We start from the raw sequence: 16,975 nt of genomic DNA, 5'->3' as shown, positions 1-16,975 counted from the left end.
CAAAGAACCATGAGGCCTTACAGAATTAAAAGCATTATCAAGTCCCTTTTATGCAAGGCTTTTGCTTTGTCACAAGGGCTTATGCTCTCCTGGTTTTGTCCTGCATAGTTTTCTCTCTGCAACTTGTGGTGAAACCATTTCAGCTGTGCATTGCTTTATTGCTTCCACCCACTCACCCATGCTCCTATATTTGTTAAACTCCCCATGACAGCTGGGGAGAAAAGTCCAAATTACCCATTGGAAAACCAGTCAAATGGCTGTGTGCCAGCACTGCTTGTACGGTAATTAGGAGTTTGTACATGCTAAAAGCATGCTTGAAGGTAACCAATTCTAGCTGGCCTCTGTCACTTTGGGGGTTTTCCTTGTTTTGGTGGTGGTGCATTTTGAAAGACACTTCTGCTAATTTTGTAGTGGCTGAAAGGGAATTGGGCTGCTTTGCAGCAGTGAGACTTAAACCTACCATCGCTTGCCACTCCCCAGGGACTTGGCTTACAAACTGCAGTGCAACGCTTGGAGCACAGCAGAGCAATTCACACTAACCTGCAACTTGCTGACTGCAGCATTGCCTTTGTCCTTCCGGAAGAAATAAGCTAGAATATTTAGCTAGATAATTCTAGATTTAATTGTCCCAAGAACCATTTTAATGGGCTAGTAATTATAAAATGGGCAGTCTTTCATACTCCCTCTTTCTGTGATGAAAAATGAATGAAGAAATTCTTGAGAAATTACCATTTGCAGGTTACTGTTAAGCTTAGCATTCAGCCTTAACTGTAAACACGGTCATGGCTGCCAAGGGAATAAGGAAAGGAAAAGCTTAAACTCAGTCTGTATGCCTCTCTTCTACCCTGTAGAGCTAATATAACCATTTGTGGATTCCCAGCCCCATTTTGACTGTTTAATATTAGAGTAAATTCAGAAGAACGCCAGTAGTTCTCATGGAGTTTGTCTCAACTTGAACTGAGGTAAGCGGGGAAATGCTTATTTTCCCTGCTATATGTACCTTGGTGTATTTAGCTGTAATCTGATAATAAACGTTAAATATAGAAAAGCTGAAAAATATCTTAAGAGATCATTCAAATTTGTGAAGCATCACTTGGAATCTCTGCATATATAGTATTGCAAAATTAAATGTTTGTGCATTATAAATCACTTCTGTCTGTGATGGATTGTAGATATTAAATGAAATATGATCATTTGCATTAGACTTCCACAGACAGATGAATGCCTTTCTGAATTATGATTTAGCTCTCAAACTGTGACTCTATGTGTTTCTAAGCTACATGATAAAGATAACTATTAAGAATTTAATACACAGTTAAGAATTCATTTGAGGGGTGTAGAAATGCTTTGAGTAAAATGCTGTGCTTTCTTTTGTTTTCCAGCAGTGGAATTAGACCCTAACTATATTAGAGCTTTGCTGAGGAGAGCAGAACTATATGAAAAAACAGAAAAACTAGATGAAGCTCTGGAAGACTATAAGACAGTCGTAGAAAAAGACCCATCAGTTCATCAAGCCAGAGAAGCCTGCATGGTAAGCCTTTTTAGTATACTGTGTCCTAACTTTAAACCACAGTCTCTTCCTTCCTATTCTAAATATTCAGTGCTGTTTATGCAAGCAGCGTCATATGCAGTGGTGATTCCTTTTTTGCCAAGTCTCAAAGCACAGTGGTTTTCTCATCTGGTTTTACGTAAGGAAGATTGCATAAACTGCCGCAACTTCTATGACAAGTCTCAGGTCCGTAAAGCATAGTTGTCTTTTTGCCTGTGTAAAATGAGTGAAAGTAAATGTGTATTCTGAGCTGTAAGCGTGTAATTACACATTTAGTTGTTAAATAGCATACGTGCAGACACACACGCTTTGTTCTAGTTCTCTGATTTGGGCTGTTACTGTATTTCTGCATGTGCTAGAAAAGGTTGCCTGAACCACTGCGGCATCTTAGTAGCCATCATTTCAATACGGATCTGCAATGAATACAAGCACCGTATAATACAGTTCGTGCTAGCTGTTTAATTAGTGGGAGTCTGTTTAAGTAGAATTATTTTTCTGATTGGTAAATTTGCAGTCAAATTTATGGTGTAATTATAAAATAATTACTTTTTTTGATGACTTGATTATATAACTTTGAGAATGGCAAGGAGACAGGATTCTATCAGTCTGTATCTGTGTTTGTAGCTACTTTAAAATGTTGATATTTTTGTTTCTTGATTTAGTTGTTTTCTGTTCTTGTTCTTTGCTGTGCCTTATGTGTGTATTGGTCTCTTTGAATTATTTTACTAATAGTGACTTAAATCTGCTATTAATTTTCAAAAGCTTAGCCTTTCACTTGAAGAAAAAGGCATCTCCTGATTCAGTTGCTTCCTTCATTCTTGAAAAAAAAAATCTTCTCCAGCTTAGTACTGTGTTCCTATGTCCACTTGTAATCAAATTACAAATACTTAAGGATTAAACATATCATAGAATATTTGTGGTTGGAAGGGACCTTTCAAGGCCAACTAGCCCAACCCCCTGCAGTGAGCAGGGACATCTTCAACTGGATCAGGCTGCTCAGAGCCCCGTCCAACCTGGCCTTGAACGTTCCCAGGGATGGGGCATCGACCACCTCTCTGGGCAGCCTGGGCCAGGGCCTCACCACCCTCATCGTAAAAAATTTCTTCCTCCTATCCAGTCTAAATCTCCCCTCTTTTAGTTTAAAACCATTACCCCTTGTCCTGTCGCAGCAGACCCTGATAAAAACCCTGTCCCCATCTTTCTGACAAGCCCCCTCTGAGTACTGGAAGGCCGCAGTAAGGTCTGCCCGGAGCCCTCTCTTCCCCAGACTGAGCAGCCCCAGCTCTCCCAGCCTTTCCTCGCAGCAGAGGGGTTCCAGCCCTCGGGTCGTTGCTGGGGCCTCCTCTGATTTCTTGCAGAACCTTTGCTGTATCTCTGTAAGTGTAAGTAAATGCTTTAAAAGTTTCCCTGGGCTTTGGGATATGTCAGCTTGGATGAAGAAAGGTAAGCCCCTAGCGCTTCCTGAACCCCCCGTCTAACACGTAAATAATCCCTACTCAATGGGGACTTGAAGTCACTGCCACAGCCTGCTGATTTGAGGTTTTAAGGAACTCTTTGTGTAAAATACCAGTAGGAAGTGATTTTTCTAGAGATACTTAGAATGTTAATGATCAGTGTGGAAAATAGCTGTGGATTTGACAAGTTCAGAGGATCTTTTCACAAGGGAAATTTAGAAGAAGGGAAATTTATTTTGTGCAGAAAGCTCCTCTTATAGACTGCTCGCTGTTCTTATTTTTTGAAAAGAAGTTATGAAGGCTGTGTTGAAAGGACAAATGTGGTAGGGATGTGGCCAGATGGCTTGTGGTTTTGAAGGAACATGTGCTGATGAATGGTAGCCACTATAAAAAGTACAGTGGTGGTCACTTTGATAAAAAGTGGGAGCTTTGGGTCGTGGTAGGTGAATGGTTTGCAAGCACCGAGAGCCTGGAAAGAGCTGACCGTCTTCTGCAGGGAAAACAACAGCCGAAGTATTCTTTACTTCCATTTTAAGGTAAATGGATGCAATTTTAAAACATAATTTTTAGTTGGGCACCCAAATCCATATGCCAATACTTGACTTCATTTATATCTGGTTAAATTTTCAAAGGCATCATTATATTAGTTCAGCTTCGCATCAGTGAACCTGCAACATATTCTGCCTCGTAAGGAAAAAAAAAAATCATTTGCTTCACCCACAAAATTATGTTTAAAACCACTTTTTGTTGATGCAGAAGTATTTTTGAAAGGCTTAGGTTTAATTGTTTTAACTCCCCATATGGGGAAATAAACCATTAGTAGTGAATTACTTTTTAAGTTTTTTTCCCCATGCTATTGTGCTGTGACAGATTAGAAACTGCTTTTACAGCATATTGGACAAGAAGCCTTGCCTAAAATTAATTCTTTTGGGACTGGATCAGTTGCACCGATGGCAGAAAAATATTCTGCTTAGCTGTGTAACTGCTGCTGGTGGTAACGGTGTGGTTCCACAAAACAGCTGAACTGATCCAGTACCTGTCTGCCGCGTACAGAGCTGCCCGGTTGCTTGCCTGGTGCCGGCGCTGGTGCTGGCGCGTGCCCGACCCGAGGGGATGGCGGGCTCTGTACGCGCGTCTGGCAGACACCTGGCTCTGCTAAAGGGAAAACAGCAACAAGCCAGCGACCAAAAAGCCCCAAAGTAAATTCTTTGATACTGCCTCGGCTTTTTGCAGTCAGACAAGTCCTACTGCAGACGCTAGTGAGAAGGAAAGGAGAGGCGGTCAAGGCAGTGCAGGAATCGGGGCCATCCCTCCTGGCAGCAGCCACTGACAAGGTCAGTTCACTGTACTGTGAAACAACCCCCTGGTGCTTGTTGCACGCATCTGGTTGAGAGCAGGAGGGCACTTTATCACCTAGCTCTTGGCAATGGCTTAACAAATGACAAGCTTGTCAAACATCATTACTGCCCCAGTAGTGAATGTGATGGGTCCATCGCAGTCCAGAAGAGAGTATTTGTGTTGGCCTTGTTTATAGTCTCCTAGCTGAGACTATGGCTTCTTTGATCCAGGAATTCAGCCAAGGAGTCTGCTGAGATTTCTAAAGGAAGCCGTGGGGTTTAGTTTCTGTAGCTTGTAGTCTTTTAGCGTTAGACTAGTTCCAGAGTGAGGCCTAGTGTAATCTAGCTGGTTACTTGGTGAAATAGTATTGGTGTTGAAGGAGCACATTTTAGCAGCCCGTCATATAGAGAACAACTGAAGATCAGGCAGCTTGTCAGGAACCACCAGGCAGGACTCCACTGATTAAGACTGGGGAACAGAGTTTAAAATACATACATATTGGCTGACTGGAACCCCCAAAAGTATAGATACTGTACTTTATACCTCTTGCAAAACCACAATTTTCTTTCAGTGAGTATGCCTCTAATAGTCTCACAAAAGAGCCCTTGCTCGGTGATCAGTGGAGATTTGGGCTAGAAGAGAATCATAAGCAGTGCTGCTGTTCTTCCTGGCCATCTTTCAGGAATGTTTTACAACGGTCAGTAATTCATTCTTCATTTTTGTATCTGGGAAGTACAGAGGTTGATTGTTACATATACCTTCTGCTCCTTGACCTCATTTTACTAGGCAGAGGCTTGAGGCTCAGATGTGGTGCAGAACACTGTGTACAACGTGCCCTCAGTTTACACTGCACTGGGATTTAGGTCGTTCAGCACTGAGCTGGTCCTGTTCTTTGTCAAGTTTCAGGGTAGAAGCGATCTTTTGAGACTGAAGCTTAAAACTCACCCCTTGAAAAATTGTTGAGAAAATACAGCTAGTTTTACACTTTTTAAAATATTCACAATAAATCTGTAAATTTCATAATAAAAAACCAATTCCAGCTGTAATGTTGATTCCACGTGTGGTTAACTTATCTAATGTAGGAGACCAGGAAGCTTTGCTTTATTGTAAGGTGAAGTGCATTGCTCAGAAATATCACAGCTTTTTTCCCCCCTCACTGGTCATGAAAATGATGCATGAAGAGAATCTGAAAATTAGGTTCATTCACTGTTAGAACAAATCTTTCTCCTTCTTGTACACAGAAAATATTTCACATAATGCTTTAGGAATGTCGTGACCTTGTCAAATGTTTAAAAATACTAAATACAAAGTATTTCTTTGCTTTGATTCCTGGCTTGGTAGCCACTCTAAAATTTCAGTGCTGTTTATATTTCAGGAGTATAGTGCCAGTGTTTGATTTAAATCCTAGCGTGTCATACTTTAGTTACTTTTGACATCTTCAATGCCAAATTAAACAGTTTGAAATTAGAATGTTTTGTGGTCAAATAACGCCTACTGATGCTTTCCCAGGAAGTGTTTCATCATACGGTATCAATCTTTAGGTTTTGTTTTCAGCAGGTGTGTAACAGTGTTGTGTGAATTTTAGCTTCAACACAGTTGTTGAGGGATTGGCAGGCCAGATAAACTCACGTACCAGGAGAAGCCGTACTTTGAGATGAGTGCTGTAGACACCAGATAAATAGCTCTCCTGATGGACACCTTTCTTTAGATGACTAACCTTGCAGATACATTTCTGGAGTGAGAAGTGCTGACTCTTTGGATTAGCAGCATTCAGACAGTCGCAACATGGAATATGTATTTCCGACCACAGATCTGTGTCTTCATTTCCTGCTAAAGCCTGATGCCCAAATGTGAGAGTCACGCTATAGACGCCAGGCTCGTCCAAGAGTCAGCAAATCTCACAGCCCCCATGCAAACTGAATGTAGAGCCTGGGGATATCCACACATGTTTTTGTGCAGGCAGCGTAGGTCCAGATCTGCGCCCAACTTAATGAGCTCCTCTGGGTCAGTGGGAGGCAGATGAGGTCTGACTGGGCTAATTAGATCTGGCTCACTGGTGGCGATGCTGGGCCTGGGCTGGTTTCGAGCTTAGCCATCGATACATATCTGCACTGTATTCCTTAGTACCTGTTTTTCTGGGGGTTTTGAGTTTCTGTTTTTCTGGGGTATACCACCTCTCTTCCCCATTGTTACAGAAAATGAACTGAACTGTATTTGCCTGTGTTCACCAGCGTCCCCTGCATCGGCGAGGAGAGGAGTGGTCGGCAGCCTTGTCGATGGGCCTTTTCTTGAGGTGGACCTCTTTTTGCACTGTAGCAATACCATCAGGATGACAAACCTAGCCACGGTGACCAGAGCTGTAAATGACAGGAAGGAACAAGATTAGGAAATGAATTCTTTAACTGTGTCGAGAAGCCAGTTACCAACAAGGGAAGTGTATCAGGAGCGAATTCCACACCTGTTACCATAGTCTGCAACTGTAATTAATTTACTGATAGCACCACTACAGCAGATCTGTCTCATTTGCTATGACCTCTGCCAGGAAAAACAGCGTAGTTATGCATATAATGGCATGCAGCGCTGCCACAATTATACCGTGATAAGCATAGTATAAAAGCTCAAAATACTGCTTCTGAAAAATATGAACAAGATGTATAAAAAGTGACTGTCATTCGTAATATATTTTGTTTTAATGGTGTGTTTAACTGATGTATGGAACGTGCAGAATTTAAATGACACAATAGTAAATTTAGTTGTAGTGAATATAAAATGCTAATTAAAAATGTTCGTTACAATTGTATAGCAAAACACCAGTACTGTGTAAGGATGGAAGATGAGTCACAGCTGTTGTAGGCATAAATGGGAGCCTCCGATCGTGAGGAATGCACAGACCGTGCAGTTACATCATGCTCATTAGACACACGTGATGGGTTTGTTTGTGACGGTGCCACAGACTTTAACACTGGTGCCAGTTTGAGGAGGGAAGAAGCACGCTAATGGACCGTTCCTCGGACTGGTACCTTGCTCAGATGAACCGTTGGGGTTCCCTCCCTGTGACTGACTGCCGGGTGAAGGCCCTCGTTTGCAATACCCTCTCCTCCGTAGGACTGTGCCACCTATTGGGTAGTAAGATGCTGCTCATTAAACGATGTCCTGAAGTTCATAGACAGCTAACTCGGTGATCTTCTGATAGAATATTTGTGTGTAGAAGACATTAGAGTTTTCACAGCGCAGATTTCCCTGAAGTGTGATGCCACTGGGAACTGACTTTATGTTCAGAAGTCAAGTGCTGTGCTTGCTTGGTTCCTCTAGCCTCTCTTACCAAGTCTAATGCATGCAGCAGAGGAGACAAGGCTAAAATATGCTTTAATTGTAAGTCTCTTAAATTCCATAAGCTTTTCAGTTAAAATCCCAAGCAAACAGATCAGATCTTTTCCAGCAGTAAAAATGTAAGCCTGTATGAAACCTGCACTTAGAAGCTGCGACTTACCGTAGATGTGAACTGATGTCATAGGATGAATTACAGGTTTCCAAAATAAGATGGAAGTGTGGTTTGACATAAGGATTCCTTCTAAGCCGTGAACAGTGTATCCTGGGTATGTGTATGAAAATTCCCTAAGATTAACCTGCAGTATTACTGAAAGCATGGGTCTGATGCCAGTTTTTGTCTCCTTCCACAGCGATTACCTAGACAAATTGAAGAGCGGAATGAAAAACTAAAGAAAGAAATGTTAGGTAAGTTGTGTGTACATACAACTTGCATAATATAATATTATTATATTACTTCTGTAATAATGGAAAAATAAAAATGTGTGAGTAGAATCTCTGGTGTAAAATTTAAAGGAGGTGAATCTTAAAGGAAATACTTGTTCGGTGTTAAACAAAACGCCTGATTTCTTTGTAGCTCTCTGTTGCTCGGTTTCACCTACAGTAAGTTCTAGCCAAATAATTCTCCCATACAGAAAAGGCTACTAATTAAATTTAAAGAAAGAAATACTCAAGACCTTCTAAAACAATTCAGTATTGATGCACATTAAAGCAGAGGAAAATGGTTTGAAACAGACCAACTGCTCTACCTTTTCTCTCTGCAAGTAAAGGAAACATTCCTATGGAAGGGGTGGAACAGGGATTTCACTAAGCCTTCACGTAAAAGAAGTCAACCAGCTGTAATAACTGCGTATGTTTGTCTTGTGTCTGAAGAAATAAATTTGGTTCTTTTTGTAGCTCGTCCAACCTATCGACCTCCAAGTCTTCACATTTACCTGTATTTCTATAGTATTTCAGTTGTGTGTCTGTGTGTGGAGGCCGTTAGACCTACCTAGCGTCACAAACAGGCATCTGGCCTTGCTAGGAGTGGAATTAGGTTTCCTAGCTGCGTAGCTCATTGTCTCTTGACTTTTTACAATTTTATACCAAAGGATACTATTGACTCGACTTAAAGATAATTTAATTAGTGTAACTCATTTGAATGTATGTGCCCCCATCATCGTGCGGTATGGTACTGCTTGGATAATATCTTCACTGGATTGATGTGTTTCGAAAGGATCATGACTTAAATAAGATTGCCCAAGCAAGATTGGTTTCGATGTGTAATCCTAAGCATAAAGCACTTCCTTGCACCACTCAGTGTTACGGTTAACCTAACAGTTTTGGAGGGAACCTCACGCCCAAAACAAGACTGCTGTCAACATTGTCTGCTGTCTCCTAGTTAACAGGGTTTGTTACTTCAGATGCTACGTAAGCCAGTCTGACATTCTGCTGCTTTTTAAAAATGAGGGTTAATTTTTATATGATCTTTTCATTTGTACCGTTTAGAAAATTCAAACAAAAGAGCAAGGACAAATGACATTATAGGATAAAGAGAAACTAATTGTACCTAACCTGTTTCAGAAATAGCTTTCAGCAGTTACCTGTTCAGTCCTCCTAGGTGTGACAAGTAGTAGATGAAATGCTATTTTAAGATGAGTGGGCTTTGAGGGTTTGGGATGGGAAAGGGAAAGACAGTGTCTTGCTATTCCGGAGAGAATCGGGTTAAATAAATTCAGTCTGTCTTGCATACTGTAACACTACTTCTTAAAATATTTGGAAAGAAGAGATTGTTTCAAGGGCTTATGCTGAAGCTGGTATTTTTCTTTTTTTTTTTTCTTGCTGTGCAGGGAGTCTGATTGGCTCTTGCTTTGTACCTGTTTTGACCTAGTGAAGTTGCAGCGAGGCTTTCTAGGGCATTACACCGTCAAATTCTGTTTCCACCACTGTACTTAGAACAAGCCATAAACAAAGGAGGTTAAATGTGATAGTGCTATAAATAAATGACAAATGCTTATCCAGTGGCAGTTAGGATTTCAGAACTGAACTGGTCTTTTGGGAACCAGTTCAGGCTGTTTATGTTGGGATTCTTGAGAAAGGAGTCCCTTCTCAGTGACGTTACATACATGCAAGGAGATACACTGATGTTTTGATGTTGTAAACAGCCAGGAAAACCAAAGAGTGGCCTAGTATGGCATATAACCCTACGTTCATCCACAAGCTTTGCGTGTGACAGGATTCGTGTCAGTTGTCACATGTATCGTTAAAATTTTATGGGGTCAGTTGGGCAGGTGGTATTTTATACTTAGCAGTGCTTGTGATCACTGATGTAACACAAACTGAGAATTTTTTCTGTAATACATTCTCTTAATAGAACACTTGAAATTAAGTTAGGAATATGGGCAGCAACCAGACTACTTTCTTTAAGTGCTTTAAAATTCCCTGTATCATGTTGGTAAGAGAGATAGCAGTGATGTCATGGATCTGACGATGAAGGCCTGGGGAAGGAAATACTCCCCAGGGTTTACAAAATGCTCCTCTCCTCTCTGCGGTCAAGGAAAAACCCTTACAATTGACAAAGGGGGATTAGATGGGAGTTCTGGAAGGAGTGAAATATGACAAACTTGATATAACGTAGTGGTTAAGCTATTTCTTTGGATTGTTTTTGTTGTGCAAGGTATTTGTTTTAAGCTGTTTCAGCTTTTCTTCTTCAAAAACTGTTTACCCAGTGGGTGCTGTGTCAGAATAGACAATTGCTTGTGGTAGTCTGTTAGGAGATTATCCAACTACTGATCAAACAGTGCCAGGTGTGCAGGGCTTCATTCCCCTGCCTTCTCACAGGGCAGTCAGCTCAGGTGTCTGGATTGTGCCCCAGATTTTTTGGTTCCAGGAGAGCAAGTCAGATGCATCCTAGTAGTTCCAGGCTAGGCCTGGTCCAGGAGCACTGACACTAAAATTAATTGCCAACTAAATCTTGAGAGAGAACGTCACACTTCATGCTTTGGTTCCCTTGAAGTTTGGATATTCAATTGAATTCTTATTTTAGTCAGTGGTGTTTTTCTAGGCTTTTCTTCTTTCAACTAGAACTAAGTCCTGGTATGCCCAACTAACGAATGCTGTCATGAAGCCCGGAGCTGTGAACAAACAAAGCAGAACAAATGAAGTGCATCTTCCTCCCTCCCCAAGTGTGTTTCCTGTTTTCCAGTGCTACAGCTCATTACCACATAGTTTGTCAGGAGCTGAAACCACTTCTTAAGTGATTGTGTGTAAATAAGGCAGAGTGCACATTCTTGGCTGGATTTTCCTTCCAGACTACCTATGAGTTCTTGCGTGCAAGTGCTAGTGCGTGTGATTGAAGTTGATGTCACTAGAAAAAAACATGTTGTGTTGCCAAACCGAGTCCGTTTCTGCAGTATGTTCTGCAAGGGTCTGACTTTTCCAAAGCTGACATTTGTATTCAGATTATTTTCGTATTTTCCATTTGGCCATTGCAGGTCAGTGCTGCCACTTGCCACTGAAGTTTGCTCGGTACGAGCTAACCTCTGAGTTTCACATTAATGAACGCTTAACTTCTAGCACATCTTTGCACGTAGCTTTTAAATCCACGTGGCTCTTTCCCTTTGTGCTTTTATGGCGTGAGCGTCCTCTGCCTTCGTCGTTGCCCAGGTCATGAATGTATACTGACCATTTTCCGTGTTCTTTTTTATTTCTCTTCTGACTTTAAAGCCAAAGATTTCCAGCTATTGTGCGACAATTAGTCTTGTTCAGAGAAGTGGTGATTACTGTGATAACTAGGACCAGCTCTGCTGGGGAGAGGGTGTGAGAAGAGGGGAAGTTTGGAAGCGTTTTAGCAAGGTTTAGCAGCTTGGGGGCTGTGACACCACCACAGTTTTCTGCGTGGCTACAGAGGAGCCGAGTATATTGGATATAAAAAGAATGGGATGGAACACATGCCAATCTGTGTAATCCATTTTACACACAGAGTTCATCAAATCAATTCAAAAATATTGGGACTTTCAGCTTAAGTTATAAATGAGTGCACTGCAGAAAATAGTGAAAGGTACTTGATTATCGACGTGATTAATGGGAAGGCCTATCGGATCATATCACCTGGGCCGCTCTGCCAATACGCGATTTTTCCAGCTGCGTGAGATCAGCAAAGGTATTTATTAGGCTTAGTGCCTGAAGAATTAGGGGTTGGGTTTGGTTTGGTTTGGTTTTTTTGATACTGAAGGGTATGTTGTATTTGCAGCTAAGCTGCTAAACCCCAACACTGTATATAGGGAGGTCACTTTAAATAGTTGAAACCAGAGCTAATATACAGTTACTTTTAGTCCAGTCCTCGCTTACCATTTAGGGAAGAGAAAAGGATTTGCCCTCGCTCTTTTAATTGCTTAAGAAATGTTGTTAGTAACACAGAACGTTACACAAAGATGAGACCTCATCAGGAAATTTGTCTTTTATCCAAAAAAAATTCTTAACACAAATAATATATAGCTTTTCAACTTCCAAACACCACAATAACGCTAGCAACTATACTAGAATTATTGCCAGAAAGACTGAATAGCAATTGATTTTGGCTGTTACATCTTCGTGTAAATCGTGAGAAATCGTTTTGTGCATGTTCCTTTTGCAACGGGATGTTACACTGCAGTTTAGGTGAGTAATGAATCACTTCTGAGCCCTAAATAGATTTTTACCCATTTTTACCCATTAGTTTCCTTGTTAACCTCTGAATATTGCTTTGCTGAAAAAACTTAACATGCTGGAGTTCCAGGTGAAAAGTAGACACGGGCTCTCTGAGGCGTAAAGAACAAGATCTATGAAACTGCAGTTTCCGAGAGGAGAACGTGACCCTGCTCGGGGACAAGCGAGCGTCTGACTGCTGAGAGCTCTGCAGCTGAGTCACAGCTCCACAGGCCTTTTGCCTTCCTTCAAGCAGTCTCTGTTTTAAGAGAGCTTCTCTCTGGGGGGAGGGGGAGGTTGGACTTCACTACAGATCTTAATTTAGGGATGAAAGGAGAGTGGGGGAGGAGGAAATAGCGCTTTCCTACAATGATGGGTTTATGTGCGCCGAGACAGCAGGAGCAGTGCTTTGGGCTGGAGTTCCCGGAAAAGGCAAGGCTTTCTTCTGCTTCGTTAACAATTTATTGAATGTGGCTGCACCAAAAGGCAGTGCTGTATGTAGACTGAAGTGATAGAACAGGAAGGTGACCTATTGACTGTATTGTTTTAATTAGTCAGTCACAGTGAGGTGAAGAATAGAGTGTTGAATCCAGCATCCAGTCTTCACCTTCTCCCAGAGAGCTGGCCTAGCTACAAGCGAGAATGCCACGGCAGTTGTTCTGTGTTTGTTGGCTCTGGCAGGACCGGAAGAGAGCCATCGTGCGAACTCCCGTTCGCAAAGACCTTCCACAGCTCCCTGAAACAGGCAAGCCCGCCTGCCTGCTCCCCAGCCAGCTGCAGCGCCCGGGGAGCTTGTGAGCTGCTCACAGCTGGCTCTAGCAACGCCGGGCGCTGCCAGGATTCTTCCGCCAGCAGACAAAGGCACTTCTCACCCCAACCCTGAAGCTACGTAATGGCCAAACGTTTGTCTGGAAGTACAACAGCAACTATTCATCCCAGTTGTAGAGATGCTATGAACAACTTTATGGTTTTACAACCAAAATGCTTTTAGAATGAGTACAAATTTATCAGCTTAATAGTTAACTTAGCTTAAACGGGGTGTAGCTCAAAACAAGACCCAAGCACCACCAGTACAAAGAAGCTAATCCTAGCTGAGCCACTCACTGGAATGACTTTGGCCAGATCACTCGGGCACGACATCTGTTCATCCACACGGGAAAAAATCAAACTGAATAAAAATTCTGTCTCGCCAGCTAGCTGCTTTTGTAGGCCAGGGTTCTCTTCTTTTCCAGCGTGAGGCCAAAAAATTTCAATGTTGACTCTCAAAGACTAATCTTGCTTTAAAATAATTACCGAAATCTCTGAGAGATACCCAGTTGTGAACCAGCGCTTTGATGCAAGATATTAATTACTTTGGCATATTTAGGAGTACTGTGGCAATGCTAGCCATTAGTGTCTTTATGCAGGACTTACTTGTTCCTTACAAGATGTTTACATTTTTCCCCAGCTATTGTTTCTTTTTGTATTTTCTGTGAATGTGTTCAAAAAAGCTCTGCCTGCCCCCAATTCAATGTTGGAAATGTGACTGAAAAAATAGTGTATTTTGGTAATGGTGGTGATGTCCAGCCTGGCTTGGTCTGTTGCCAGACGGTAGGAGATCAGGGACATACTTCCATGGGCCGAGTTCTGTTCTGAGCGCGGTCACTGGCCTGCTGTGTCACGCGAGGCAAGCCTCCTAGCCTGTTGGTGCTCCGCTTGGGCAACACAAATACTGCTTGCCTCTGTCTCTCAGGAACTCGCATACGGCTTTGCTCCGTGTGTCTCGGTACTTCCTTGTCGCTGCTGTGAAGTTACTGCTGCAGTAGGGCTTGGCAGCAGCGCTGGGGCGAGGTAGGCGGGTGCACTGCAGCGAGGGGACTTGCTGAGCAGCAGCAGCCGTGATCTGCTGCTGGGCAGAAACAGGGTTTCCAGCGAACGGAGGAACCTGGCAAGAGCAGAGAAACTAAATGGCAAGCATTCAAGTCTAGGATGTTATTTTAGAAATGGGAAACAAGGTGTTTACAGGTCCCTTCCAACACAAACAGTTCTCCGACTAGAGGAACAGCGATGTTTCTCGTGACTTCAGATGGCTTGTGGGAAGCACGCCGGTGCAGGTAGGAATAGGTGTGGCATTCGCACGTGTTAGCCACACGATTGCGACACTTCCGTTGCTTAACTGTGCCCGCGACTGTCGTGTGTCACTTGTCCCCCAGCGTGTGCGCGCGCTGAACTCCTGGCAAAACAGACTCCGGTGCCTTGAAGGTCCAGTAACGGCAGAAGGCGTTTTGAAGGGCAGGGCGTAGCCCGTGGCTGCAAACCTAGGCTAGGCTTCAACTTGTCAAAACTTCTCCTGTTTGTTCTTTGGGAAATTAGTCTGCGATTCTGCACTGGAGCCAGGCAGAAAATAATGTTTTTCTTGGAAAACTGACCATCTTGCTCCTTTGTCTCGCCATGCCAGGGGCTCAGTTTGCTTGTGCTTAGCCAACATTGACGTTGTTACCTCTGCTTCTTGTTTAATGCTACGCATTTTATCTATTCTGTCACTCTAGATAGATAAAGATTCTTTTAAAAAGGATGTCCTTTTGTTGCCCTTCCCCTTTTTATAGGTGGTAGCGAGATTCATTTTCTAGAGGCAGAAAGCATGTATGATAACTAAAGGCTTCTATCAATATATATATATTTTATTCACTGTCATGCCCTACGTATATTTAACAATGCTTGTTAAATAATAGTTGCTCAGAGCTCTTAGCAGTGCTAAGTTAGTCCTGGAGCACTGTAGATTTGAAAGCGTCACACGACATCAGCTGAGGTTTTTATCAGGCACAACGGCTGCAAAGTTGTATGCTTCAGACAGAGCTGCTGAGTGTGTAGGTGCAAACGCAGTTGCAAGGATGAATTTGTTTTATTTTTCTTTACATCAATATACAAATTTGGAAAGGGGTTTTTAATAATTACAAATGAGCAGTTTGAACTTTGGCTTTCATTGTTTCTTTCAGTAGTCTAGGAAACTGGTGAAGTTGTTGGTTGTTTGTAGAGCTGTAGCTGCATCAAAAATGTCCAGAACTGAAACCTTTGTGTTAGAAAATTGAATGTCGGCAGGGACCAGGTTCTAATCCAGGTGTAAGTATAGGGGCGCCCGGTGCTTTGTCGTGAGCTGTTAAACTCTCGTGCCTCAGGAGCTCGTACCCGAGGAAGCGAGGTGCTTCGGGAGAGCTACGGCCACGGAGCCGTGACTGTCTGCAGCCGCAGGCTCTGCGCCAGGGCTGCCCCACAGGCGGTTCAGAACACGCATGGCGATCGGTTTTCAACCTCAAAGCTGACAGTTGCGGGATTTTAATTGATGTTAGAGCCTAAATATTCATCAAGCTGCAGAGATTGCCACAGCATTTACCTTCAGTGAGCAGACAAAGTAGTAGATCTGGACTGTGTAGCTGGGCATAATTCAATGGGAGCTTTCCCTCTGCCTAATACTTCATGTGTTATCTCTCCTTTTCGTCGCAGGCAAACTGAAGGATCTTGGGAATTTGGTTCTCCGCCCCTTTGGCCTGTCAACAGAAAATTTCCAGATAAAACAGGATTCATCGACTGGTTCATACTCCATCAATTTTGTTCAAAACCCAAACAACAATAGATAATGTTAATTCAGTCTCGTTCTGCTGGCTTTCAGCTCCTGACCGTGTGCTTGCACGTACCAATAATGGGATTCAGCAAACATTCTTCACGCTCCCCGAGTGAAGATAAGGCTCAAGCACATTCATCTCCCTGCTTGTGAAATCAGTTATAACGTGGATGTAAAGCAAGTCATTTGACTTCTCTTAGTGGTAACAGTGTCCAGTGTAGGATTTTTTTTTTTTTCTTCATCCCTTGCGGTCTTTGGCTTTTCCAGCAGTCAGGTTCATTAGTTTGGCCCATTCACTGCTGGCAACACAATTCTAGCAAGCAATTCAGTTGAACCGAAATACCCGTGCACCTGTAGCCAAGAACAAAGCCTGAGGGTGTCCTGGGAACTGGTGAGCCTAGCAGCAGCACTTCTCCACCCTCAGCCGGTGGGTATCACTGACAGCATGCATGGAAGCAAGCCAGCCTCTGCTGTGGAGTAATTTTTCTTTGTAATAAAGGCTTGGTGTTTCTGTCTGGCTGGTTTGTGAAGTTCTTGCCTTATTCGAGTCCTTCCCGTGGTGGTATTCTTTTTAAAAGTGCTTATAGCCACATAACATACTTGCAAGACATTAATTTGAAGCATTTGATTTTTTTTGTTTTGCTTATAGCAGTATCAGTAAGCTAACCTCAGGCCACTCTTACACCACCGTTTGTTTACTTTTTATTAATTTTTCTGAAGGTAACAAGGAAATTTGGTGTGCCTGTGTGTGTGTGTATATATATACACACACACTTTGTAATGGTACCATAAAATTAAAGAAACTTGCTTGTCTGAGACTCACTCATCTTACAGATATCTGTAACAGCAAACAAATAAGCGATGTTAAAGTCGATTGCAAAAGATCTTCCTAGTGTACCAGACCTTGAAGGCCTGAGGTATCCACCTGTAGCCATAGGTACTGTTGAAGTAGCTCATTCAGATTTTGGAGAAGGGGTGTCTTTTGTAATTGCTACTTACTGTTTTGTATATCGATGCTGAAATGTTTACATCGGAGGCCGATTT

At 42.5% G+C, this 16,975-nt stretch overlaps 1 protein-coding gene across 1 annotated transcript in view; it reads left to right on the top strand.

The window, feature by feature from the left end:
* Positions 1 to 16,448, top strand: part of TTC1 (tetratricopeptide repeat domain 1) — a 33,175-nt gene extending 16,727 nt beyond the window's left edge. Inside the window, exons 6-8 of the mRNA XM_075441960.1 lie at positions 1,383 to 1,531; positions 8,022 to 8,076; positions 15,814 to 16,448. Coding sequence (XP_075298075.1) covers positions 1,383 to 1,531; positions 8,022 to 8,076; positions 15,814 to 15,947 — 338 coding nt within the window. The 3' untranslated portion in view covers positions 15,948 to 16,448. The remainder of the gene's footprint in view (positions 1 to 1,382; positions 1,532 to 8,021; positions 8,077 to 15,813) is intronic.
* Positions 16,449 to 16,975: the final 527 nt, after the last annotated feature.

Source organism: Opisthocomus hoazin, chromosome 23, assembly GCF_030867145.1.
Source record: "Opisthocomus hoazin isolate bOpiHoa1 chromosome 23, bOpiHoa1.hap1, whole genome shotgun sequence".
Lineage (NCBI taxonomy): Eukaryota > Metazoa > Chordata > Aves > Opisthocomiformes > Opisthocomidae > Opisthocomus > Opisthocomus hoazin.
This window is presented reverse-complemented; position numbering and strand designations above follow the sequence as displayed.